Source organism: Molossus molossus, unplaced genomic scaffold (genome assembly GCF_014108415.1).
Source record: "Molossus molossus isolate mMolMol1 unplaced genomic scaffold, mMolMol1.p scaffold_m16_p_4, whole genome shotgun sequence".
In the NCBI taxonomy this organism is placed as follows: domain Eukaryota; kingdom Metazoa; phylum Chordata; class Mammalia; order Chiroptera; family Molossidae; genus Molossus; species Molossus molossus.
In genome coordinates this window covers 22,935,018-22,961,732 of record NW_023425377.1, presented here as the reverse complement: position 1 = coordinate 22,961,732, position 26,715 = coordinate 22,935,018, and the positions used below count along the sequence as shown (strand labels likewise).

The following is a 26,715-nucleotide window of genomic DNA, read 5'->3' as shown; positions in this document are numbered from 1 at the left end:
TGGCATCCCGCAGTGTGACTGTTAGTTACGATGAGTCAACCTGGAGAAGTGTGTGCTGCTTGGTGTGAGTTATGATGCGTCAACCTGGAGCAGTGTGTGCTGCTTGGTGTGGCCAGCCACACGGGTCCCCTGCCTTCCAGCTCAGGATGACGGGGACTGAGCAGAACACTCCAAACTTGAGCTGCCACCTGGCTCATTACAGCAGTACCAGGTCCAGGGTGGGAGGGGGCTGTGGAGAGGTGACCAGAGGGCAGAGGCTGTGAGGTACAGTTAGATTCATGCAAAGGAGCCACTTGCGCCTAGGGGTCAGTGCCTGTCCACTCTGTTCCGCAGTTAGAGGAAGGGCCGCTTTCATCTAAGGCCCAGGAGTGTCGTTTTCTCAATGTAGGGACAGCTCCTGGGGCCTTCATAGTTGTGAAGCCAGTCTTTCCATTGAGACAGGAGGGGAGTGGGGGAGGGGTTCCTGGAAATGGGAACAAGGTTAAGAGGGTGAGCTGAGGGTTCTCAGAGCACACATGCAGCCACAGTGTTGAGAACTGTGGGAAGGGAGGGGCTCAGCCCCAGCCCCTGGCTGGCAGTGATGACCCAGCTCCTGGAAGTGGGGTCCTCTCCGATATCTCGTGGGTCCCTCCTTCCTGAGTTTCAGAGCTGGGCTGGGCTAGTGAGTGAAATAACCAAGGGCAGAGTCTGTATCCCCTTGTGGCGCCCCAGCCACAGAGGAGTTGTAGCTTGGAGGAGGGGATGGGCAGTGCTTCCCTGTCGTCACCTCAGCAGAACTGGTAGTTGTTAGGCTGCAGCAGGGGCTGGGCAATGTCCCCCTGCTCGCAGCAGGCCAGCTGCTCGCTCGAGTTCTCCTGCTCGCTGCTGCTGCTGCTGCTGCTGCTTGGCAGATTGGTGTAGCCCTGAGGGAAGGCGAGGCCAGGGGATGGTCAGCCCTGACGGGTCAGGCCCAGCCTGTTCTGCTGTAGCCAGCCAGCCACCCTGAGCCGGGACTCTCACCTGTTCTCTGCTGTCCACTTGGGCCTGCTCCTGGAGGAGGAAGCAGATCTGCTGGAAGGTGGGTCTGTGGGTGGGCTCCAGGGACCAGCAGGCCTGCATGATGCTGTATCTGAGACAGGACAGAGGCTGCCTTTGGGTCTGGGGATCATGTCATATGCACATCCCTACGGAGTCCTGCCCAGCAGAGGGCCCGAAACCTAGAGTGAGCTCAGCATGAATCCTGAGCCAAGCCCTGGTATGTGTTATCTCCGTCTTCCCACTAGCCCTTGGAGAAAGATCTTTTCATCCTGCCCATTGTGACAGCTGTGGGGAGAATCAGAGATACTGTCTTGCTCAAGCAAGAAGGGGTACTCTTTGCAACCAGCAGGTAGGTTTGAGAGGTGGGCTGAAAGAATGAGCACTTGATTGGCTGTGGTAAGAGACTAAAGTGGAAAGTGGGCTGCTGGGGCTCAGTAGCCAGCAGGGTGGATCCACCCTGGCAGTGAACGGGGAGGCTGTTCCGAGATGGGCTACGGAGGAGGCAGTGGGGGTAGATGCATGTTCAGCTGGCACCCCTGTGCTGCTGGGAAACCAGAGGTAACCCTGAACTCTAAAAGGGGCTTGTTATTTAGTCCACTGTGGGGAGATAAACCCTGGCCTTGGGTCACCGTGGACAAGGAACAGTGGGTCACATGCCTTTCCATCCCCTTCAAAGTCAGATGTCCTCCCTCCCAGGAGTCTTTCCCTTACATGTTCTTTGGAGCGAATGCAGGCTGGGCCATTTGGTATCCATCCTTCACCAGTTTGTAGAACTTGCTGTTCACCAGGATGCCAGGGTAAGGGTTCAGCCCTGCAAAGGCCAAGATCGTGCCATGCTCAGTACTCCCCCCATCTCCACCCCATACACATCTTGGCCAGGGTGGGGTTCGACAGTAGAACAACAGCTCCTCAGTGCTAATTGTGCTGGGCACTGCAAAGGGCTTAGGTTCTAGGAAGCTGAGAGCCATCACCCAGCCTGGTCACACCACACAATTCTAGCAGACTTTGGAATAAGAGGCTCTTGGAGAAGGGCATTGAAGGACTTAGCCTAAGTCCCTGTGCCCAGCACTCCAGAAATGGGAGCTGCATTCAAGAATATGCATGTTTTGGACAACGAGGGGAAATAGCATTCTAGGAAGTGGTAACTGCACAAGCAGATGAGGGAGCAGCCCAGAGGAGTGCCTGTCGGGCTGGAGGGTCTGCCCCGCCCATGCTGGAGCTGCAGGCACGGTTTTAAGATGCTTTGCACATTCCTTCATGCCCACCAGCCTTTGGTCTGCCCCAGACACCAAGCATCCTTGACTAACATCTTCCTGGAGGCATAAGACACCACAGGTAACTAAACACAAGCGCCCAGGCTGATCCTGCACCAGGCTGGCTGCTCACCGAGTGAGAAGATCTCCCAGAGGAGGATGCCGTAGGACCAGACGTCGCTCTGAACCGTGTAGACGCAGTCAAAGATGCTCTCTGGAGCCATCCACTTCACGGGCAGGCGGGCCTAGCACAGCGCACCCCAGTCACCTTGGGCCCTGGCTCACCACCCTTCCCCAACCTGGTCCAGCCCTCCCAGCACTCACGTTGCCCTTGACGATGTAATTGGAGTCATTCATGATGTCTCTAGCCAGCCCAAAGTCCCCAATCTTGGCCACGCGCCCACTGGTCAGCAGCACATTTCGGGCTGCCACATCCCGGTGGATGCACTGGGAAAGAGACCGGGTTCGTCCTGGCCCTCCCCGACCTGAGCCCAGTGCAGGAGAGCCAGGGCCCAGAGGCCTCGAGATCCTCAGGGAGTGGGCATCGGTTCTGATCATGACCCGTCCCTAACTTCTCCCAGGGGCTGAGAAAATTGTAAGTGGTCAGACAATTTAATGTTTAGAAACCATCACTCTTGGCTCTCCGGCCCTGAGCAGCAGCTGAAGGAGCTGGGCGTCCACTCGGGCCTGGAAGCAGCGAGCCCTGGAGCAGTGAGCTGACCCTGGCCCACATCGGCTTCTAATAATAGCTGCCGTTCCCAGGGTCCGGCCGCGCCAGGCCCTTCCCTGAGCATCTGTACACACTGTAACCCTGATTTGCCCTCAACCCTGTGATCGTGCCTATCTTTATGGATGTAGAGGCAGAGGCTCAGAATTTCAATATTGCTCTAAGTCACACGGCAAGTGGCAGAGCCAGCAATCAAATGGCTCCCAAGTCATGCTCTGAGGGGGTCGGTCACCACTCTCACTCCCGGGACACTTCCTCCTGGGCTGAGTGTACTGTACATGTCATCTAATAGCCTCCCAACTACTCGGGGGTTCCGTTATCCTCCCCACAAGACTGCTTCATGCTGTTGACACAATGGTTGTCTTGTTCACAGTGTTGACTAAAACGAAAGCCTGTTCTTGGATATGGGTGCACCGCAGCCTGCCGCACAGCGGGGCCCTCCTGCAGGAACTTGGCACCGCTTTCTGCCACCTTCCGGAAGCTCTGAGGCTGCAGCCCCAAGGCCCTGTGGCCACTGCCCATTTGCTTCTGGCTCCTGCCTTTCATGCTCACTTTCCTCCTCTCATCCTCCGTCCTCCAGACTAATGGAGCCCCCGCCCCCTGGGTGACTAGGTGGGGACCCTGGTTCCCGACTCACGTTCTTGGAAGCGAGGAAGGCCATGCCCTGGGCCACCTGGCTCGAGAAGTGGAGCAGGTCCCACAGTTCCAGTGGCCACTCGTCCTTGCCCAGGTCTGGCGTGGGGAGAGGCGTCAGGGCACCCACCACGCCCTGCCCTGCCCTGCCCTGCCCTGCCCTGCCCTGCCCTGCCCAGGCCCCGCAGCCCCTCTCCTCTCCCTCCTCACCTCGTTCGGAGAAGGAGTCATTTGAGGAAGTGGAGACGGGCCTCATCTCCATGTAGGTGTCCACACCCTGGCTGGAGAAGCCACTGTCCCTGTATAGAGAGGACCGAGGGCTAGTCAGTCTCCATCACCCTACTGCCCAGCTCAGGCCTTGACCTCCAGCCACTCAGCAGGGAAAAGGGACCTTGGAGTCAACAAGGAACGCCCCAGACACATTCTGTGTGAGTGATCATTGGTCCCTGCTTGGCCACCCAGGGAGGGAGCTGACAGCCTGTTCCCTCGGGCAGCTCTGCCTGTTAGAAAGCTCTTCACTGCAATGCCAGTCTGCCCATGGCATTTTCCTCCTAGTCCTTGCTCTGCCCTCAGAGACCACAGAGAAGTGGGCTCCCTCTCCCCCATAACAGCCCTGCAGGGATCTGAGCACAGTCTAGGGCCCCTTCTGTGAGCCCTCTGTCTAGACAGTGTTCTTACCCCTGGCCTCACATTAAAATCATCTGGGAAGCTTTAAACACTCCCCGTGCACAGACCACTTCAGAAAGTCTGGGGGCAAAACTCAGTCACTGGGACTTTTCATCCTCTCCAGGCAAGTCCAGTGTGCAGCCTGAGTTGAGGCCCACTGGCCTAGAGCAGTGCTGCTGTAATTCACGTGCAGACTCGGCGGGGGGGGGGGGGGGGGCTTGTGTAAGTGGAGATTGTGACTCGGCAGGTCTGGTGGGCCTGAGAGTGTACATGTCTAACAGCTCTCCGGTGAGGCCCACGAGCCCATGCTTGGGTGTCGGGAGTTTGAGAAGCATGCTCTGGAATGAGTAGCCACTACTGCTTCTAACATTCCAGGCAGATGAGTTCTGGGCCTCTCACCCTCCTGTCCCCTCTGTGACAGAGATGTGTACCTTGACAACGTCCGCGCTCAGTGTTTCATTTATGACCGTGGCAAATGCATCCCCCCCTTGGTCCAGAAACTATACTTGTATAAATGTAGCCTGGGATCCCATGGGCAGGATTGGTTCCCGTGCTCTTTGCCCTTTATATCACCTCACTCCATGAATCCTTTTCCCACCTGCAGATTTGAGGATGGAAGCTAATACTTCACTTTGGTTCTCATTTTGATTTGATCTGGTTCCAGCTCAGGGTCCGGGAATCAGAGGAGGAAGTAGATCCAGCCAGCCCGCGTATTCAAGGACACAGGATGGAGTGAAATAGCCTTCTTCCCCTTTTGCCCCGCCAGGCTTAGCAGCTGACAGTGGCTAGGATAGGGGCGCAGTACACACCCTTCTTGTTCTGATCCTGTCCCGGTCCCCAGCATCCTGGTGCTGAGGCTCCACCAGCCCCAAGACAGAGCAGTGTGCTCAGGTGAGCACTGGACCAGGAGTCAGAAGGGCAGAATCTAGCCCAGACTCTGCCTCTGCCCCTGACTCGTGTGTGACATGAAACCGGCCAGTTCCTCTCTCTGGCTCCCCACATGGCTCTGTCCATCTGCCTGTGTGGTTTCCAGGATTCACGGCAGAACAACAGGGCGGGAGAGACCCCGAGAGGTTCATGCCCCTCACGGCTCGCCTGGGAAACTAAGGCCCAAGCGGACCTTAGTCCTGCCGCTTTGCTCCTCTCGCCCAGCAGCCCGCAGACCCCGCCCTCACTTCTTTGTGGTGATGCGGGGACCTGACACTGGCTGCTCCTGAGTACAGTGGTTCTCGGCAAACCGGCAAGAAACGGCGATGACCCCACGATCTGCCTGTGTCTGGCTCGGGCCCTGAACAGTCGTGGTTGAGCTTTCACATACATTAAAGTGAGAATTTCATTACCACCTGTCTCACCAGACTGCGAGCTGCCCATCTTTGCCTCGATAGTTCCAGAACATGGTAGGTGCTCAAATATTTGTTGGATGATGAGAATATGTAAAAAAACAGTTGCTGGTCCAACCTGGGGTGGCTACTCCCCATGGCACAGATGGGAGTGTGAGGGACACTGGCCACCCAGCCCTGAGCCTCCTTCCTGTCCTTAGCCAGGGTACTACCTGCGGACGTATTTCTTCTCCAGGTGGATGTTCTTGTAGCCGGGATCCTGGCCTGGACTCAGGCTAGGTCCCAGCATGGCCTCAGCCTTCCTTCGTAGAAAGTTGAGCAAGTCACCATAGCAACAGTACTCAGTGATGACCAGGACAGGGCCTAGAGAGGCAAGAGAGAGGGGTGAGTGCACCCCTTAACCCACTCCCCATGTGAATAGGAACCTGAGGCGGGGGCCATGAGGCACCCTGAACTGGGACTTCGGAGCCCCACCTGTCTAAAGCAGAGGGATCTCCAAAAAAAACCCTGTAGCCAAATAATTCTTTCCTCACAGGTGATTAATGGCAGCTCCATAAAGGTCAGAGCTCCAATAGAAGAGGATGGGGTGGACATGGCGGCCCCGGGGCTTCACTCGGACTCACAGAGTCAGACTGCCTGGAGCAGCGCCCAGGTTGCACTGTCAGCTCCCTCTCAGACGACTGACACCCACTGGTGTCTGAGAGCCACTGCTCAGAGCCCCCAGACTGTCGGCCATGCACCAGCAGCTTGACCAGCTCAGGTGTCTGGAATTGAAGGGACACTGACACAGGGCTCCTACCTTCACTTGGAGGGGATGGGCAGTGAAAGATGGACCGAGAGGCCCCCAGACCATGGGCTCCCGTGCCCGCCGGGGCCCTCACCTCCGTGGGTACAGGCTCCCAGAAGGTTGACTATGTTCTCGTGCTGGCCCAGGTGACTCATGATCTTCAGTTCTGACATGAGGGCTTCCTTCTCATCCGTGTGAGCCGTGGCTGGGAGGAGGGACCACAGGTCCCACAGGTGGGGGGAGAGCCGGACATGAAGAGCCACACAGACACACGCCCAGGGGAACAGACAGGTACCCAGAGCCCCAGAGTAATTGGGGGTGGAAAGAGGGAGGAGAAATGCGACACACAGATGGGCGGGGGAGGAGAGGAGAGATTGCCTGTCACTGAGCTGGTCTCAGGTGGCAGGCAGCCAGGCCGTGGCCCAGGGTGGCTTTGTGTGCCCCAGCCTCATGTGTACCCCAGCTCGGTCAGAAGCCCCTCCACACCTAGGGGTTAGGGAGCCTGGAGCTCACAAAGGAATCCAGGAGTCCCCACTGCCAACCCCAGGTTCTGTCCCTCAGGCTCCGACGGGCCAAAAATGTGGGCGATGCCTCTTGTGACAACAAGGCAGCTTCTCCCCTAGCATGCACTACTCCTACCGGCTCCCCCAGATGCCCCAGGCCCCTCCCTCACTCACACTTCAGCATCTTCACGGCCACCTTCAGGACAGCATCTTCCTTGCCCAGACCAAAGGCCGTGGCTTCCACCACCTTCCCAAAGGCACCGGCTCCAAGGGTCTTACCTGCCGAACACACAGGCTCCTTAGGTCCCCGGGCGCCAAGGGGCTTTTCTCCAAGGCCCACAGGCTCCCTGCAACCCGTGCAGCCCTGGGCCCACCGGGCCTGGTGGGCGGAGACCCCGTCTCACCAAACTGCAGGTTGTTTCGGGGGAACTCCCACTTCTCGTTGTAGGGCAGCTGGGTGGGGTCGATGAACGTGTAATTGTTGCCCTCGTAGCTCTCGATGATCTTCCAGCGCACCTGGTACTTGGGCTTCTGCAGAGGGAGAGGGAAGAAGCCGGTGGCAGCCAGGCCCAGCAGGATCCTGGACCTCACTCCAACCCGAGGTAGAGGGGGTGCACAGTCCCGTGGCCCTCAGCAGGAGGCGGCGGCGCGTGGTCCGAGGTCTGGTGAGAGCGGCCATGTCTCCTGTGCCCGTGACCCAGAGAGTCCAGTCCCTTCCTGGCTTGGCCTCCCCATGTGACCCTCCTGTGGATTCAAAGACTTGGACGGGATCATAGCTGAGCGCCTCGATACCTCTGATCATTTAGGTGATTCCTGAGCGGGGGGAGAGGGTAGCACTTGAGATCCACCCATCCAACCTCTAACCCGAATATTGTTTTTGTTTTTAATTGCGGTGAGGTACACGTAACATGAAATGTATCGTCTCAACCATTTCGAGTGTACAGTTCGGCAGTGTTAAGTACATTCTTGTGCAACGGATGTCCAGAACTCTCTTCATTTTGCAAAACTGAAACTCCCTCCTCTTCAAACAGCTCCCCATTCCCACTTCCCCCTGGCCGCCCCCATACCTCCTAGCGCAGGAGTCCGACGACACCAAGCGCCGCGCGTCAGTGGGATCCTGCAGTGTCTGTGCCTTGGTGACACTTAGCATAACGTCTCCGTAATGCTGTAGCATGGGACACAATTCCCTTCCTTTTCGTGTCTGAATATTCCCTTCCAGTCCTTCTCTGAGCGCCGGTGTGTGCCAGGCACCGCGGACTCAGAGTCGAACAGCACCAGGTCCCTGCGCTCATGGAGTCTGCATTCTAGGGGCTAAGACGGGCATTCACCACGAACAAACGCACATGTAGGAGGCTTTCGGAGTGCTGTGAGAAAATGCAGCAGGGTGATGGGGTAGAGGTGACGGGCATGGTTACAGTCAAGTCAGGAAGACCCCTGTGGGGCTGAGAGGGAGCTCAGTGGGGTGGGCAAGGTCTTGGCAGGTCTGAGTGACCAAGGTGCTCATCCACGTGGCTCGAGGGGAGCAGGGGAGGTTCCTGAGTCAGGACGGTCTTGAGGGCTGTGATGAGGGGCTCTGCCACGGGTCAGTGTCTGGAGGACCTGTGTCCTTGTCCAGGCTTTACATGCTGTACTGACCACCCGCTGGAGCAGAGCTGTTTCTGGGGAGAAGGATCAGTGGCCTCTCTCTTTCCTGCCCAGGGTGGCAGCTACTCAGGGGCATCATGCCAGGGGCTGCCCATGAGAAGTGCTGATGGAAGACGGTGTTTAGGGGGAAATGGAAGCTGGGCAGGGCGGTGGAGGACACTGAGGCCTCGGTCAGCAGTCCGACTCTTTCCTGTCAGTCCCCTTGGGGATGGGGACCATCTGTGCTGAGCTTCACAGCTGGGCTCCTTCCTGGGCACCCAGCTCGGGGCAGTCACAGGGTGTATGAGTGGGTGTTGGGGAGGAGAGTGGCCTGTGGCCATGAGTCTCGCTGGCTAAGAAACAAGACTCCAGAGAGCCATGGGGAAGGACTTGCAGGTGGTAGTTTGGGAGAAAGAGTGCATCTAGATGTCAGGAAGATGTTCTGCCTGGAGGGGTGGGGGGTGGAGACTACAGGTGAACTTGAACACTCCCATGTTGGAGCTGGGGAGGAAAGAAAGTCTGAAATAGCACAGAGGAGTGATTTATTTTTTTGTTGTCGTTTTAGAAAGGAAGGGAGAGAGAGAGAGAGAAACCAATTTGTCGATCTCCTTGTTGATGCATTTGGTGGTTGATCCTTGTATGTGCCCTGACCAGGGATCGAACCCACAACCTTGGCGTATTGGGTCGATGCTCTAACTAACTGAGCTACCCAGCCAGGGCAAGGGGGAACTTTTTGAGTCTTAGGGGATTCAAACCTTGCACGTGTGTGTACCTTTCCAGCCCAAAAGATGGAGAAGGAGTTAGGAGGGGATTCTTCGCCCCCCCGCCACCGTCCCCAGGCCTCTTCCATCCCCAAGAGCCTCTGTGGCCCAGGCTTGTTTGTCTCCTCACCACTTCTCCTTCCTCTGTCCCCGCAGCTGGGCCTGAGTCAGCCCCCTCCCCACCGCCCCAGCCACCAAGGGATATTGGAGGGGGTGGAAGGAGAAGAGGTTGTCTGGCTGGACTCTGTACCTGGAGGAGGCAGCTCTCCAGCCTGCCTCAGGCCCCTTCCTGGCAAGCGACCCCCATCTCTGCCCCTACACAGCCCAGGACATCTGGAAAGAGCTTCGACCCTGAGGGGCTCCTCCTCGGAGGGAAAACCCTTCCAGGGAGGCCAGATTTCTTAATAACTGGAATGATGGCGGCACATGCTTCTCTAGTACTTCCTGTGAGCAAGTGCTGGGCTACGTGCTCCTTGTGCGTCACCTCATTTATTCCTCACGACAGGTCCAGGCCCTGTGCCCACCAACTTCCCCTTGACAACTGCGGTCGGCATGGGCGGGAGACAGCCAAGTCCCTGCAACCCGCCCACCAGGCCTGCTGGTTCTGGGTGCGTGGATGTTCTCTGACTTCAGATACCTTGAGGAGCCTCCTGTCCAGCCCGTTTGCCCCAATCCCCGCAGCTCAGTTCTGACCCCCAGAATCCTGGCCTCTGGTGGCTTCCCATCCCCTTCGATGCTCCTTGCGCCCCGCCTCCTTCCCGCCTGCTGACTCCTGCCTTTCCCCCCCCCCCACCCCCCTCTCTGTGGTCTTTGTGGGGGCCAGAAAGGCGATGACTCAGCCTGAGGCAGAAATAACCCTTCCTCCAGATGGGGCCACCCGCCCCAGGCCTAGGCAGCGAGGACTGACCAGGCTGAGTCCCCAGTGAAGGGGTAAGTCTCAGAACCCCAGGGGGCAAAACAGAGGGGGTTGCTCTGCAGGCCCTGAGATTGGGGCATGACCATCTTGACGCCTCAAGGTCTCGTGCCATAAGCTGCCCTCCTTCTCTTGGCCTTGAGGGGGCTCAGGGGGCAGGTGAATTCCCTGGCTAGGAAATGAGGTGGCTGGGAGTACGTGTTCCGAAAATGGTCCCACGGAGAGAGGGTAAGGTGTCCCTGAGCCAGCCTGGCCAAGGGGCCTGGCAGCCGAGGCGGAAGGGGCTGAGGGGGAACTGGGCACTTCTCTGGAATCCCGGCAGGCTGTCCAGGGCGGAGGAGACAGCTCTGTGGGGCACCGGGAGGCGGTTTTCAACTCCATATAAGGAAGAGCTGCTCAGAGAAGGAACGGGTGGCCATGAGGGTGAGGTCCTGTCCCTGGCAGTGGGCGAGCAGGGCCCACACCACTTTGGTGTGTAGTCAAGGAGATGCCCGACCTCAGACATCCCTCCAGTCCCAATGTGCATGAGCTAATAATCCGGGTTCCCCAGCCAGCTTCCTCCTGGGACAAGGGTGTGCGGCTTCCATTCTGAGCCCAGCACCCTGTGGGGTCCGCTACACACCTGATGTTGTGACTCCCTGAGGCAGCCTGGTGGGGTAGCTGCCATTTGTAGCTCCATTTTACAGATGGAGAAAACAGAGGCTTAGAGACCAATTTTTCCAGAGTCCCACAGACAGAGACAGGGAGGAGGAGGATTTGGACCCAGATCCGTCTAATTCAGAACCCCTGGCTCTTAAACCAGACTATCAGTAGGCTTGTGGAATGTCGGAAGAAGAGGGCTGTTAAAGGCCACCTGTCCATGGTACAGGCTGGGAAACTGAGGCCCAGAGTCTCAGTGAGTCTGCTGAGGTCATATGGCAAAACAAGTCAGAGATGGACCCAGATCTCCAAAGTCTTGACCTGGGCCCTGGTTTCTTGGGGGCTGTGCTCTGAGCTGGGTGCTGGCATGAGCATAGTCAAACCTATGAGCCCCTGGGGTGCCCCCACATCCCATCCTACCTACTTCAACTCCTCTTCTCCCACTAAAAACCCCAATGCCAGTGTGGGGAAGAAGTTACCCCTAGATTATATCGCTACCTTGTCAAAACCACTGATGGCCCTGAGCCTACAGAATGAGGTCCAAGCCCTCAGATCCCCAACCTGCTCCCATCTGCCTCCTCTTTTAGGTGCCAGTATCTCCAGGACCCACCTTGGTCTTCCACCACCCTTTACACACATCGCCCTCTCCCCTGAGACAGACCTGTTCCCTGGGTCTTGTCTCTCCTTGCTGCAGCCCTCATCCTCCAAAACCTGTCCCGCCCATGCCAAGCCACTTCCTCCAAGCAGTCCCCCTTCCCACCAGCGGAAGAGAGTCCTGCACTGCTGGCCTCCACAGCCCCCGGCCTGGCCCTGTCAGCATCTGATCACACGGATACCGTCCTTCGTGCAGGACGCCAGGGGGTGTGGTTGTAGATCAGGTGTGGAGGGGCCTGGGGCCCTTGGGCAGTTCTCCCACCTTCCCGAGCTTCAGTTGCCTGACTGTACAATGCTGACTGTAATAGGCCCTGCCTCTGGGTGTTGTGAGAATAAAATAAGACGATTGAATGTTTCGCATAATGGTCAAAAACAGGCTTTTGACAAACCAGCCTCTGCCGTTGGCCAGCTGTAGACCAGGGCAACTGTCTCAGCCTTTTGGAACCTCAGCTTCCAGCCCTGTAAAATGGGGTTAGTGGTACTATCTGCATGTAGGGACAGTGTATAACAGTGCCCCTGGAACTGCTGTTACCGATGGTGCACTCGAAGTGACCCACAGCGCACTACGGTCCGCACACGATCAGTGGTCACTAGGGATAACGATACTAAATAACAAAGAGGCTGATGATGGTCAGGCTTCCCCCCGCACTAGACCACCGCGCTTGAGGGTGAGACGCAGGCCTGGCCTGTGACGTCCTGCCTCTCTGTGTGCCCACGAGCCCCGGGCTGGGGCAGGATCCCACGCTCACGCTCCCAGAACCCATGCCTCTCCCAGAGCCTCTCTCGCCCTCACCTTCCTGGGAATTAAGTATCCACTGTGTCCCGCACTGGACAGCGAGCCCCGCGAGGGCAGAGCCTCAGAGCTCCAGCACCCTGCTCACATCGGCATATAGTAGGCGCCCGCTAAAGAGCGTTGGCAGAATGACTGGCTGACAAAACGAATGGGGGCCAGGGGGAGTGCGTGGCCTGGGGGTGCTGTCCCAGGGCCCAGCACACTCGGGGCCTGGGGTGGTGCCGCCCTGCGCAGACTCACCTGCTTGTATTTGTACAGAATCAGCAAGAGCAGCAGCAGCAGCAAGGCCGAGATGGACATGCAGGCGACCAGCACAGGCGTGAAGAGGGGCTCATCAAGGGGCTGTATGTTGGCTCCTGAAAGGGGCGGGCAAGGAGTGAGCGACAGGGGGGTCCTCTGTGATCCCCGCCCACTGCGAATAGGCCAGTGCGTCCCCTGGGACAGTGGGGACTCAGGGAATGCTCTGCCCGCACCGTGTCCTCTCACCTGGAAGCCCCCGGAGCCTCGGGGAGCCTTTCCACAGACGCTCCCCAGCCAGCGGCAGGGAGGACAGGCTCTGCCCAGGCCCAGCCCCAAACCCTGCCGGGGCAAGGAGCCCCTCTGCAGTAGCCTGGCCTAGTGCCCAACCTTGGCGTGCACCCCCGCCCCACGATGGGGTTCACCACCTGCTCCACCTCTGGGCGGCTCAAGCAGAAGGACCTTCTAGATGTTAGACTGAAATCTGCCTTCCTGGCTCTTCCCTGCTGCTTCCCCAGCCCTTCCAAGGGTCAGAAAGTCTCCTCTTCCCAGATCAGTAACCCTAGTTCTCTCGATGTTTTCAGAGATGTCATTTCCATCACCCTGAGCAGATCAACAGCATGGGTCTGAGGCCAAACCTCACCTCTGCTGTTTAGGCAGCGTGTGACATTGAACCTGTGACTCCTCCCTAAGCCTCAGGTTCCTCATCTCCAAGGTCAGAGGGAAACAGCACTCACCCCCAGGGATGAGCCAGTGCACTGACACAATGTCTTTCCAGAGCTCAGCGCCATGCCTGGCACAGCGAGGCTGGCAGCAGCTATGTGTGGGGTCGGGTCCTGGCAGCAGCTGCTCCAAAGCCCGCAGCTGCGGCACCTGAGAGGCCCCCCCTGAGCCAGGCCGTTCTTGCTCTGTCCTCTCTGCGCCAAGAGAGCCTTGCTAGGCCTGGCACATGGGTGCTAAGATCTGCTTGTCAGGAGTCTGAGGGTGCCGTGAGCCTCTGCACAGATCAGAGAGCTACCCACGTGGAGCCTTCGTGCACCACAGAGAAAGGTGTCCCTTCCTCTCGACAGAGGCAGCCTGTCAGTACCCAGGGCTGACAGCGGACAGTGGCCCCAGATGGATGTGTCTGTGGCAGGAAGGGGCTCAGGGATGGAAGCCACCAAGCTGGCCCCTGGGTGGGCTTGGATTTGGGCACTGTCATGGCCTGCCTCCCTCAGCAGACCGAGCTCCATGGAGGCGTGCTCCCCTGCGTCGAGTGACACCTAGGACGTCACAGCTGCCATGTCAGCACTTGTGAGTTAACACCTGTGTTCGAGCGCAGGCTGTGAGCAGAGGGCCAGGCGGCTGTGCTTGCTTCTGGCTGCTTCTCTCTGGACATCTGCTCCTCTCCACTCTCCCCCTTGCCTCCATTCCTGGGGTTCTAGACTCCCCCAATCTGGCCACGTCAGGAGACCTCTGTTCAGGAGGGGCCTGGGGCGGGGCCCACAGCGGAAGGAGAAGGCAGGCTCACCTACGGAGATGGGCTGGAAGGTGTGGGAGCTGTTCCCCACGCTGTTGTGGGCCCTGCACTCATACGTCGTGTTGTGCTCCAAGGTCCCGATGACCATCAGGCTCTGGACAGTCACCTTCTGGAAGGGCTCCTGGCTCAGGACCTTGGGGTGTGGGTCCTCGAAGACCAGCAGCGCTTGGGTCTCATCACATCTGTCAAGAGCAGTGTGTGGTTCAGAGTTTCAGGGTGCCCAGCCCCTCATTCCGGGTGAGGAAGGCTAGAGGAGTCCACTTACCTATCGGTATGGCCCCTGCACAACACCCACGTCACGTTGGGCGGGGGGTACCCAGAGGCATCGCAGAGCATGGCACCAGAGCCGTTGACAGGGCTCCATGCGACCCTTACCTCTGGGGGGTCTGAGGAGGAAGGGAGGGCAGGAGAGAGAGGGGTCAGCCCAGAGGCCCCAAAGCCCCTTGCCTGACCACCTCGAACTGAGCTTCCTCTCCCCCAACCTCTCCCAGCTTGTCTCTCCAGGACCCCGCGTCCCTGAACCCTGCTCCATCACTCACATCGAAGCATGAGTTCAAAGGTCAGGGTATCCTCGCCTCTGGTGTTTCTGGCCAGGAAGGAGTAGCGGCCGGCCTCAGATGGCTTCAGGCGAGGCAGGGAGAGGTTGGAGGTGTACCTGCGTGAGAGGTGCAGTATGTCTGGGGTGGGCCTGGTGTGGTCCCCGCCAGGACAACGAGCTCAGACAACCACCCTAGGGGCTTTGTTTTCTTTTTGGTAAAAGCATCCAGAGCACGGAGGCCTTGGCTGAGCCAGGTACCTGGCTGGCTGGGTGCCAATGAGACATGGAAAAACCACCAACCCAATTTTGAATTGGTCCTCTTATTTGTAAAGCAGTTTTATTCTGAGGGTTTGCAGAAGTGAGGTCTGTAAAGCAGACCGACACTGGGAGACACACCACAGCCCCCAGTGAACAAACCTGCTTCCGCCACCATCACTGGGCTAAGCCACCCCTGCTGAAAACACTAGCACCCGGGCCAGCTGCCATCCCCAAAGCTCCAAGCCTGCCCAGAAGGACTGAGCGAGGAATGAGAAGCAGGAGGTAGCCGTGGGGTTAGAGAGACCCAGGGTCCAGTCCTGGAGCTGATAGTTCTCAGCTGTGTGACCTCAGACAAGTACTTAACCTCCCTGATCCTTCTCTTCCTTTTCTGTGAGGGTGACACGGATGCAAATTAACGCACAGACTTGGCCTGAGGATTACAGGGTTATGTATTCAGAGTGCTTGGCACACTGATTCACTGTAGGCACTCGATTTAATGTGCCCTTTATTCCAGAGAAGGCTGGCGGCAGGGGTAAACAACAACATATCCTCAGCTGATGCTACGTGATTTCTTTCTTCTTACTCTCTACTTTAAAATTGATCCGTAATGAACATGTATTGTTTAGGCAAGGAAAAAGTATTTCAGAAATAAAGTAGAGCAAATTACCAGCTCTTCTTGGGAAAATGCCTACCAGCCACCATGCAAGACTAAAACGCATGGTATTCAGAGGGCTAGCTCATTCAGACCTTTGGTGTCCAAGCACCTCTCTACACGTGTCATTTTGGGTGATAGCTAACATTTACCTCTGACACAGAAAGAATTTGACTTCTGTGGATGACTCAAAGTCACCATTAGGAGCACACCCGCCACATGAGCTAAGGGTGGTGGCTGTTTGGTGGCCTGTCTGCCTTGCGACCAGTGGCTCCCGACTGCAATGTTTGAGGTGGTCTCCCTGGTTTCTTTCTGCAATGTCCCTGTTGCTTATGGATCCCTGAAATCTGTCCATAAACCCCCTCTCAGGTCTGCAGACTCCAGATTCAGAACTTCTGCATTAGAGGAGAGGAAGCTAGAAATTCTGGCCAAAAAGGATAATGGGACTGGGAGGAGGAAGATGAGGACAAAGGAACAACATTCTTGTAGAATATAATGATCGACAAGCAAGAGTTCAGGAGCCGATGAGGTCTGGGTCTCAGGAGCTAGAAAGAGAACCCCAGAGAGTTTAGGATTAGGAAGGTGTCTAAGGGATTATCTAGCCCAGGGATAGCAAACAGGTCGGCTCTCTTGAGTCAACTGTGATCGAAATCCTGTCTGGAGACTGTGCTGAGGAGGACTCTGAGGTTGCATCCAGACTGCAGAAACAGCTGAGGGATGTCTGTCATGAGTGTGGGAGGGGATGTTATCACACACACCCCACATACTTGCTGTCCTTGATTGAACTGCACCCTCTCATTCAAATAGATCAGGGCAAAGACACCATTGTTTCAGCCTCTTTTATCATCAGAGTATCATTGTTCCCCTTAGGGAGGAAGCTCTGTTGTTTAGAAAGCTACCTGATTAGGCCGCTTCGGATGGGAAAATAAGACCCTGAGGATATAGTCCACAAGGAGACAGGAAAAATAGATTACTAAAATGTTTTTCATGAGGGAAAAGCAGGATTCTGGAGAAGAGAAGATGTAGTCAGATAGCACTATCTGAGTTTGAGCCTGTTGAGGAATGGCCTGGGAGAAATTCTCAGGGCTGGGTGACCCTAGCCTTTAAATAACTTTTTGATAAATCTGTGATTAGGATGGTGTGAATTTCCTCTACCCCACCCCCAAACCTGTGTGTATGGCAAGACACCCTATGTGATCATTATGAGGAATGTGTCTAGGAGTGGAAATCACAGGACAGTGTCTTCTACAACTGGATTGGCCATGAAAGAAGAGAATGAATGAGATTGAGAGTTCTTGGATGACCATGAGAATGCATACCCCCAAGAAAAGGTGGGGTTCACTCTTGAGGGAATTTCCCGAGGATGGGGGTGAGAGGGGTTTGCAAATTTGATTTAAATCTCCAACACAGACGACCGAGATTCAGGTTCTACATAGTCAGGGAAAGTGAGACCCAGAAAGGGGAAGGGACTTGTTCCAGGTCACACAGCAAGGTTGAGACACAACCCAAGTGTCTTGACTCCTGGCTGAAGCGTTCCCCGACTGGTTGTGAGTCTATGCAGATGGGAGCTGATAATTGGTACCTGTATGTATCATTGGAGATGCCAAAATTGAGCTTGGGCTGGTGGTCATAGGGTCCCTGATAGGTCCAGTTAAAGCCTTGTAGGTCCGGGTAGGCCTCCACTATGACTTGGAGGTTGAGTCTCTCACCCACATCCACCTCCTGGAGGAGGGTCTGCTTAGAGGTCAAGTTCAAGTAGGCACTCTCTGGAAAGCAGAACACACAGACATCTGGCATTAGTGGGATGATATTTATTTGTTAATTTGGTCATCTACCCATCAATGCAGTCATTCAGCTGGACCCTCTTGCATGCCTACAATGTGCCAGGCCCACAGTCCTCAACCCTAACCATTGCTTGCCCTCTGATACCTCTCTTCCCACCATCCACCACAGAAACCCAGGGCTCCAAATTCTTCTCCCACTCAGTCCCTGGGAGAACCTGGGAAAACTATCCTCCCTGATGCTTTCACCTCCTTATTTGCATAATTAAGAGGTTGACTATATCAGCCTCTGTGGTTATAACTTTTTGGAAAAAAAACTTAGCAGTAAAAAGTGTGTTATGTTTTTCACATGCCCCCTCCATCTCCCCTTCTTCTGGCACTAGTTTAATCAGCATGGTTTCCACATCCAGCTCTGAAGTGGGCGTGTGACTCAGGACAGCCAATCAGAGTAAGGTGTCCCCTTTGGACCAGTGATTGGTTTGGGGTAGGCATGTAAATCCATGAGTCCATGACACTCATTTCCATGATTTTTGTTGGGACTCTGGGACAAGAAAAGACCTCATTCTACTGGCATTATCATGCCTGGTGCTTTTTGGGGTTCCACAAAAAAAAAAAAAAATGTACCGCTGAGAGTTGGGAAGGAACAGATTCTTGTCCACATCACATGAACACGTAGATCCAACTGTACCTGAAGCTCATATCCATGGACTTTTGAGCTATGAGGTCAATAAAATACTCTTTTGATTGGGCCAATTTTAGTTGGTTTCTGTTACCTGCACCTAAAAGAGTTATAACTAGTTTCTTCTCATTAAATCTCGCATAAATTAAAATCAAGCTACTTTGGGAGTCTGAGGAGGAAAGGAAAAGCAGAAGGTGGGGGGCTCAGAGGCCCCAAGTCCCCTCGGTGTTGACACCCTGAACTTCCCCCACGATCACACTGGTTGATCATTGTTCGCGTGTTTATGTTTTGTGGGTGTCCCAGGCCTAGGATAAGGGGATTCTAGCAGAGATAGTCTGAACAGCGTCTTCTTCTTTGCAATCAGCTCCCTCCTCCTCAGTCCCTTATGCATCTCTCTCTTCCACAGCCCTGATGCTTACCTACTACCCGGAAGACCATGGAGGTGCTGTGGTGGCCCCGGGCATTGGAGGCCACACAGGAGTAGTTGCCAGCATCTTGGAAGTCTACTTGATCGAGGTTGAGAGTCAGGACTTTTTGGTAATGGCTATCATGGAAGTCAGTGTGTTCGGTGATGGCGAGCTGCAGCCAGAAGAAATGGAAATGGTATACCAAGTTTGTTTAGGGATTTGAGTTCAAATCCTAATCTTTTCAGGATTATCATCTTCCTTTCTTTGGGCAAGGGACTGCTCTCTGAGTCTCACTTTCTCCATCTGTAAAACGGTACTAATACCAGCCCCACATGTCCAGGGCTGCAGTAAAGAGGAAATACTTAACATGTTGCATGCAGATGGCTGTGCCTGGCACACAGCAGGCACAGTGGGTGGGTGGGGGTTCTCAGAAGCAGCCTAATGCCATTTCCTCCTGGAAACACTCCCTCTCTCCCAAAGATAGTCCTTCTGAAATAGCCCTTATATCCCTGGGCTCCACAGGTGGTCCAGGGTTCCTTTGCTAAGTCGGTGAGCTGACATCTGGCTCTTGTCTATAGGCTGGGGCAAAGGTCATGGGCCAAGGGGATGGAATACCACCTCCCTATCCACCCCCACAAGCTTTAATGGCATGAACCTGAGTCCTGGTTTGAGACCAGCTACTGACCCCCAGTGAGATCCTGAGTGAGTCCACTCCCCTCTCTGGCCCTGGGCCGTGCCCTCAGCCCAGAAAGTGAGCTTATGGTGGGGCTGGGGGCTCCATTCCTGCAGGGCCTGGTGTACTGGGAAGATGGGTAGACTTCACCCTACTGTCACCCCGGGGACTGACCTTGGTGTTTCCTCGCTGGAGGAAGACATTAAACTTGACATCAACGTCACTAGCTGAGCACACGATCTGGGCGGCCTCTCCTCGAATCCGTACCAGCTCTGCAGGCTCCAGTGTCACAGTCGGGGGCCTTGGGACCACTGAGGCGAGGGGAGGGGACCCATAAACATCCAGGCCAGAGCTACGGCTCTGCTCCCTGCCATGGGCGAGGCTGCAGGCCAAGGCCCCCACCACAGTCCCATCCCAAGTCCTGGGCGGCACCCTTGGTGCTTCCATCTCCCCGCTGGCAATTCTCACCTCCCACCGAGACCTTGCAAAGTCCGCTTCCTTCTACTCCCCCACCTCTCCCGGCTCACTGCCCTCTGCTCTGGGCCCTGCAGCAACCCCCTGGAAGGCCTCCCTGCCTCCTCCAACCCCGCTGCCACCTGGACCCTTCGCAGCAGCCAGAGTGAGTGCTTAAGAGATCATGCCTTTCTCTTGTGCCAGTTTTCACCAGCTTCCCATCACTCTCAGAAGAAGTCAAAGCTCTTCCCACACTCCCAGGCCCTGTGACCGATCATCCGCACACCGGCCGCCCTGCACGCACTGCGTGGCAGCCACACCGGACCTCCCTCCTGGAATGCTCCCCACACACTTTGAATGGGTACCTGTTCTCGCCCTTCAGATCTTTAACTCAAACATTCCCCGGGGAGGACTTCTGTGCTCGGTTAGCCTCCCCGCCCCCCGCCCACACCCACATCCAGCTCTCTCTGGCTGGGTGTATTTGTCACAACTGGTACGTTACTTCCTCTCTAGTCTAGTGGGTCTCCCTAGCGGCTAGCCCAGTGCCTGACACATAGTAGGCGCTGAATTAATATCTGTGGCTGTTGCTGTTGTTGAAAGATGAGCTCCATGGTCCAGAGACACTGAAGGACACATCCAAGGTCACTGAAGAGGTCATGGAAGAACCAGGGCTCTGGGGAAAGCGCCCTAATGGCCTCCTTGGCCCACAGAGTGGGGTCCTTTGACTTTCTGGGCAGGTTTTGTGGCCTCAAGCCCAGGCCTTGGGCCAGCCCTGCTGCTCTGACCCTGGCCTTCATTACAGGGACCTGATTCCTATCTCAAGCCCAGGTCTTGAGCCTGGGGCCTCCTTATTCAGTCTTTCCAGAAACTAGAATCTCGTCCACCAGCCCAGCAGGGGCGAGGGGAAAGGAACAAGCCACGACTGCCCAACAGGTCCCCCCCCCCGACAGTTCAAGCTGTCCCACCTGCCCACCCCTCCTTTAGTGCCCAGGAACCAGCCCCAGGCTGCACTGAGTGGGAAGTCCATGTCTGAGGGTGCAGGAGGGCTTCGAACCCTCCTTCTGTTCCTGGGATGTGCGGGGCCTCTTCCCACCTCATGGCTTTGCACCTGCTGTTTCCTCTGCTGAAATACACCTTTGAGGGCCACCTCCTTCTCTTCATTCACCTTTCTGCTCAAATGAAATGTCTCTCTCGGCAAGGCCCCTCCCCCGTCCCCACACCCTCGATTCCATCACCTTGTTTAATGGTTTTCCTAGCACGTTTCATGATCTGAGCTGGTTCTGCCCACTGAGTTATTTCCTTGCTCGTGGTCTGCCTCCCCGCCAGCCGCACCTTGCGTGTCCTGCCCCAGGAGGTGACGGTGGCATGATTGGAAGGAAGAAGTGAAAGAAAGGGATACCTGTGGCGTCCCATCAGACCTAGGCCCAGCCACAACTAGCCTGGTGGCCGGCTCCCTGCCCCTGCCCTCCTCGCCTGGCCTGGCCCTCCTGCCCCACGCACCTTTCTGCACTCTAAGACGGATGCCGAGCGATGTCACCGTCCTGTCGCCCACTCGAGCGCAGCACTGGTAATCGTGGTTCTCAATGTACTTGGCCTTGTGGATCGTGAAGCCGAGTCGGGGCGAGAAGGAGTAGTTGGTTTGGCGTAAGACAGGCCGGTTACGCACCCGCATCAGGGAGACCCCTAACTCCAGTGCCGGGTCGGTGAGCAGGCAGGGCAGCAGGGCGTCCTGACCCTCGAACACCGTCACCTCCTGGGCCAGCAAGTTCCAGGGCCGAGCGGGGTCTGAAGCACAGGGAGATAAAGGGTTACGACTGCCATCCCTCCACCAGGCCGAGAGGTCTCTGGATGGGGTGACTAGGAGGCTCAGAGAGGCTGATCCTTTGCCTGAGGTCACACAAGGCCAGGGAAGCTCAGAGTGGGGGAATCCAGCCCTGCTACTCCACGCTGTGTGAGCTTAAGCAAATGACTGGCCTCTCTGAGCTTCTGAAAAATGGGCATACTTCTGGAATCTACCGCACAGGGTTATTGTGAGGACGACGTTAAATTAGATGCATGGCCACAGGTCCTGTTCAGGCAGGCGCTCCACACATGTGGAGCTGGTAATATGCGGGCCCAGCCCTCCTGCCCAAGCCTGGTGGGGCCGCTGGGTCAGGCCTCTAGGGAGCGGGCCCAGAGTCCTCACCTTTGACGTAGAGGTGAATGCTGGCGCTGCCCCCCAGGGGGTCTCCAGGCTCAGTGCATCGGTAGGTCCCCGTGTTTTGGAAAGTGGCATTGTTTGTAGTCAGGGTGCTGCTGGGGCCGTCAGGGTTCAGGGTCCAGTGGGGGAAGGAGATGGGGCCATCCCACTCCACATTGCCATTGCCCACACATCGCAGGATCACCGTCGCGCCTGGCTTCACGACCGAGTCAGGGACGTTGGATTCTATCACCGGGACCCCTTGAGCTGGTGGACGGAAGATGGCAGACAAAAGTGAGGCCTAAGGTGACATCCCCTGGGTCACTCCTTGCCTCTGAGATGGGCGGTGCCCTGGCAGGGGTGGTGCTGGTGCTGGGATTCAGCTGTGACTTGCAGGGTCACCTTGAACAAGTCCTTGTCCCTCTCTGGTCATTTGCTCAGCCCCCCTCCGAAAACCTGCTCAGGGATGGACTGATGTCTCTGATGCCCGGGAGGCCCCTCCTCTGAGAAAGAGGGGCTGGGAGCTTTCTGGGTCTTTCCCCGTCACTGTCCACGGGCGACCCCACCCCCGCCTCAGCCTTCACAACTGGGAGCGCATCACCCTTCTCCCCAAGAGCGGATTCCTCCTGCTCTTGAAGTGGCTGCTCACTCAGCGCAAAACCTGGGGCCTGGCTCAAAGCAAGGGTTCAAGCCAGGAGAGGAGGGGACAGATGGATGGGAAGCTCATGGCAGAGTCCTCTGACTTAATTCGCGTGGGGAAGCAGAAGAGGTGTAGGATCCTGGCCCAGCAGAATGAAAAAGATTCTAATTCTTCCGTTGTGCCCCCTCCCACCACTGCACATCTGGTCTGTAGCACTGGGATGGTTCAGAGGCTCTGTGCCTCGGTTTCCCCACCCATAAAATGGGGACAATAATTGTGCCCATTTATTGGGATGCCAAGGGGTTTAAATGCACAGAAAGCCTTTGGAAGGTCACCTGTCACCAAATAAATACTCAGGAAGAGTTACCCATTATGTCTACGCTCTAGTCTACCCCGAGCCCCGGCACTGTCGTGTTTACTGGACAGCCAATCTCTTTTAAGGAAAATTTTCTTGAAGGAGAAAAGAGAACTTGAAACCCTTATCAGGCCCTCCGGGAAGAAGGCCCGTTGCCTCTGCAGTGTCAGCATTTCTCCGGGGCCTAAAATAGGGGCAAAGGAGGGAAGTGAGAGCTGATTTAGGGCCTTGCAGGGGCTGACAGGCGCCCTGGCCTGTGCCTGCGGAAACACATTGCCGGCGCCCGGTCTGGCCCCTGTTTCCGCTCCGCCTGTGGCCTTTCTCCCTAGGATGCTCTCACTTCTGCTTCCCGACCTTCCTAGCCACTGTCCCCTGTCCCAGGAGAGGCAATGCCACCTGCTAGGTGTTAGAACAGCCTGGGCTGCAGGGCCTGGCTCTGCCACTGACCCACCGGTGCCCCTGGTGAGTGCAGCCCCTGGGCTTTTACAATGGGGACATGGACACTCTGGCCTGAGGGCGTTCAGGGCTTCTCCACTATCCTGCACACATGCTCTTTATTTTTATTTATTTGTTTATTTATTTTTATCCTCACCCGAGGACATTTTTCCATTTTTTTGTTCAGATAGAGCGGGAGGGAGAGAGAGGAAGAGAGAGAGAGAGAAACATCGACGTGAAAGGGACACATCGAGTGGCTGCCACCCGCACGACCAACCAGGGCCGGGGACAAACTGCAACCGAGGTACGCGCCCTTAGCGGGAACCGAACCCGGGTCTCTCTGGACCGCAGGCCAACGCTCCAACCGCTGAGCCAAACCAGCCAGGGCCACACATGCTCTTTAAATGGATCGATCCACCCCAACCCCACCATCAATCCCAGAGTCAGAAGATCTCTGTCAAATGATTTCAGGAGGGCCCTGCCCGGGTGGCCCACTTGGTTGGAGCATCGTCCTGTACACCAAAAGGCGGTGGGTTTGATTCCCGGTCAGGGAACATACCCAGGTTGGGATGTATGCAAGGAGGCAACTGACTGATGTTTCTCTCTCTCCCTCTCTCTAAAATCAATGCAAAACATATCCTAGGGTGAGGACTTTAAAAAAAAAATTTCAGGAGGGTTTAATTTATATTTTAATTTTGTAGCAGCCTCCCTGCCCAAGCTTCCGATCAACAGAGGGATTGACAGGCAGGGAAACTAACTACTATACTGAGGAGGAGCTGTTCAACAGAGGGATTGAATGAGCGGGTGGGTACTGCCAAAGCCAACAGCAGGGGTGGGGGTGGAGCCCTCCTGTGCCCTGTGACTACTGGGGACAGGGGCAGCAACATTCCTGGCAGGCTGTCTGCTAATCCCAACAGAGCGGGCACTGCCCCATGGCAGCCGCAGCCACGCAGGTTACACAGTGTGAGTCAGAAACTTGCTTCTCCCTTCCAGGCTGGGTAGGTGCCATCACCTGTCTGACCCTCGGGCTACGCTCCGGTCCAGTGCAGTAATCTGAGTTCCTATCTCTGAGAGGTCCTGGGAGGATTCAGTGAAGGACACAGCTCCTGGCGCTGTCGAGAGCTCCTAAGACCCTGGGCTATGCTTCAGTTGTGGTATTTCTAACCTCCCTCTGGTCTTGACATTCTGATATCAAGTTTTTAACTTTTCTTTTTTTTTTTTTCTTTTTTTTTTTTATCCTCACCCGAGGATATTTTTCCATTTTTTTGTACAGATAGAGTGGGAGGGAGAGAGAGGAAGGGAGAGAGAGAGAGAGAAACATCGACGTGAAGGGACACATCGAGTGGCTGCCACCCGCACGACCAACCAGGGCCGGGGACAAACTGCAACTGAAGTACGTGCCCTTAGCGGGAACCGAACCCGGGTCTCTCCGGACCGCAAGCCGACGCTCTAACCGCTGAGCCAAACTGGCCAGGGCTCAAGTTTTTAACTTTTAAAGATCAGAGTCTGTAACAGCAATATCTGATCTTGGATTCCATAACCTCCTTCCTAGATTCTGTATTCTTTTTTGTATGTGCCCTTAGCGGGAACTGAACCCCGGACTGTCTGGTCCAAAGGCCGATGCTCCAACCGCTGAGCCAAACCAGCCAGAGCAGATTCTGTATTCTGCTTCTGTCCTGTCTGTTCTCACGGGCGAGTCTCTCTTCCTCTCTCCTCTCTCTACTGCTCCATCCCTCTAGCCAATGCCTTCCCTGGCCTTCTGGAATTGTGGTCGGAGAGACGTCTGTCCTGTTTTGTCTTGCCCTGTTGTCCTGGATATTCACGTAAGACAGGGCTGACACCCTCAACGTCTGCCCTCAACTTTTCTCCTGCTGGCTTGTCTGGTGGGAAAGGAAACCTGCGCAGGCCTGCCCGCCCCGGGCTGGAGGTTGGTGAGCACTGACCAGGGCCTCCTCCTGCGCCTGTCCAGGCTTCACCCTCTCTTCTCAGCTCCCAAATTCTCCCCATCCCCCAAACCTCTCTTCCTCCCACTTACCTGACAGACCCCTCCCTCGTCAGCTCCCAGGATGTCCCTCAACACACACACGCGCACGCTGTACACCAAGGCCTGGGACACAGCCCCTCCTTAGCCCAGGGTCTTAGCAAGCCTCTCCCCATCTAGGGTGCTCTGACCCCATCCCCCGGCTCCCTCACAGCAGCCCCCACAGCCTTGCTCACTCACCTCTTACCTCTCCTTCCAACCCTTTTCCCAAGCCTTCCGAGGAAGGACCACTGCCCCAACTCAGGCCCTGCCCACAATCGGCGGGTCACAGGCTGGCAGAGCTGGCAGAGCCGTCAGGGCTCCCCAGAGCCTCCCTGCTTGAGGCAGGTCTGCACCAGCAGCACTGGCATCTCCTAGGAGCTCGTTAGAAATGCAGAGTCCCAGGTAGCACCGCAAACCTACTGTGTCAGAACCAAGACCCCCAGGGCATCTGTATGCACAATAGAATCGGAAAAGCTTTGCTTGAATCTAGTCCATCACCGCCCCCAACACCTGCCATCGAATAGATGTGGACGGGGAAGCCCTGAGAACATTGGGGGCTTGTTCAGGAGTCAACATCTGAGCTGAGAGATCCACAGCCCTGGCCAGGCTGCTTCCACCCCTTCATCACCTCTCCAAAGCAAAGAGCCATAAACCTGCAGTCCAGGCTGGGGAGACAGAAGCACAGATGGGTACACCCAGTGAGGGGCAGGGGCTTACAGTCCTTCCACAAGAAACCTCTCTGTCACAGCCCCCTCCCCGACCCCTATGCAGGGCCCTCAGTTCTGCTCTTACCATGCCAAGCTGTGGCCAGCAGCAGGACCAGCAGAGGCCCTGGGCCCATGGCTTCTGTGGGGAGGCGGCAGCCTGATGCAGGGCTGGGGGTGGGCAGGCACTGGGCTCCCAGCTGCTAGCTCTGCAGGGACCAGGAAAGCTGGCTGGACACGTTCCTCCCCACTGCACCAGCTATATGTCTTGTGTCTCTCTTCTTCTTCTTCTTCCTCCTCCTCCTCCTTGGGCTGATCCCCTTCTTCCCCTTTTAGCTAAGCTAGGCAACCACAGAGTTTGGAAATCTTGGGTCTTTAGAAGAAAACAAAGCCATGACCCCAGCGGGAGGGGTTGGAGTCTGGGGCAGGGCCAGCCTCAGCCTGAGGGAGCTGGCAAGTCTGGCGCTCTCTGAAGTCACCTCCAAAGGGTCCTATTGGAAAAGACACACTCAAGGTCAAGCAGTCAGTCAGTAGCACAAATGGGTGTTTACAGAGTGGCCAGGTGGCTCTGGCTAAGCAGTAAGGGAAGTTAGGTAGGTCTGAGAACACCTGATAATAGCAGCAGGAAGCTTCCATTGACAGGACACTCACCAGCCAAGCCCTTTGCATTCATGATCTCCTTTGGTTCCCACAAAAACTTTATGTGCTAAGTACCCTTATCATTCTCATTTCACAGATGGAAAAACTGAGGTTCAGAGAGATCAAACACTGGAAACTTGCCATGATCCCACGGCTGCCAAACGGTGGAGGTGGGATTGGGCTCCAGGCAGCCTGGTTATAGAACTGCCTTTGCATGGATTCATTAAATCATTT

The 26,715-nt window shown here is 56.2% G+C and overlaps 2 protein-coding genes across 2 annotated transcripts in view; one reads left to right on the top strand and one right to left on the bottom strand.

The window, feature by feature from the left end:
- Window positions 1–18,421, top strand: part of HMGXB3 (HMG-box containing 3) — a 61,985-nt gene extending 43,564 nt beyond the window's left edge. The window contains exon 21 of the mRNA XM_036242094.1: window positions 18,380–18,421. Within this exon, the coding sequence (XP_036097987.1) occupies window positions 18,380–18,385 (6 nt within the window). The 3' untranslated portion in view covers window positions 18,386–18,421. The remainder of the gene's footprint in view (window positions 1–18,379) is intronic.
- CSF1R (colony stimulating factor 1 receptor) lies at window positions 653–26,324 on the bottom strand. Its single transcript, XM_036242096.1, has 21 exons — window positions 25,931–26,324; window positions 21,692–21,952; window positions 21,007–21,291; window positions 19,228–19,364; window positions 18,393–18,552; window positions 17,096–17,279; window positions 14,605–14,720; window positions 14,331–14,451; window positions 14,057–14,247; window positions 12,550–12,665; window positions 7,331–7,457; window positions 7,101–7,205; window positions 6,518–6,628; window positions 5,849–5,999; window positions 3,841–3,929; window positions 3,635–3,729; window positions 2,595–2,717; window positions 2,404–2,515; window positions 1,729–1,828; window positions 1,000–1,108; window positions 653–902 (listed from the first exon to the last, which is right to left on the bottom strand). The coding sequence occupies exons 1-21, from the start codon at window positions 25,977–25,979 to the stop codon at window positions 768–770; spliced, it is 2,877 nt and encodes a 958-aa protein (XP_036097989.1). The 5' UTR covers window positions 25,980–26,324; the 3' UTR covers window positions 653–767.
- Window positions 26,325–26,715: the final 391 nt, after the last annotated feature.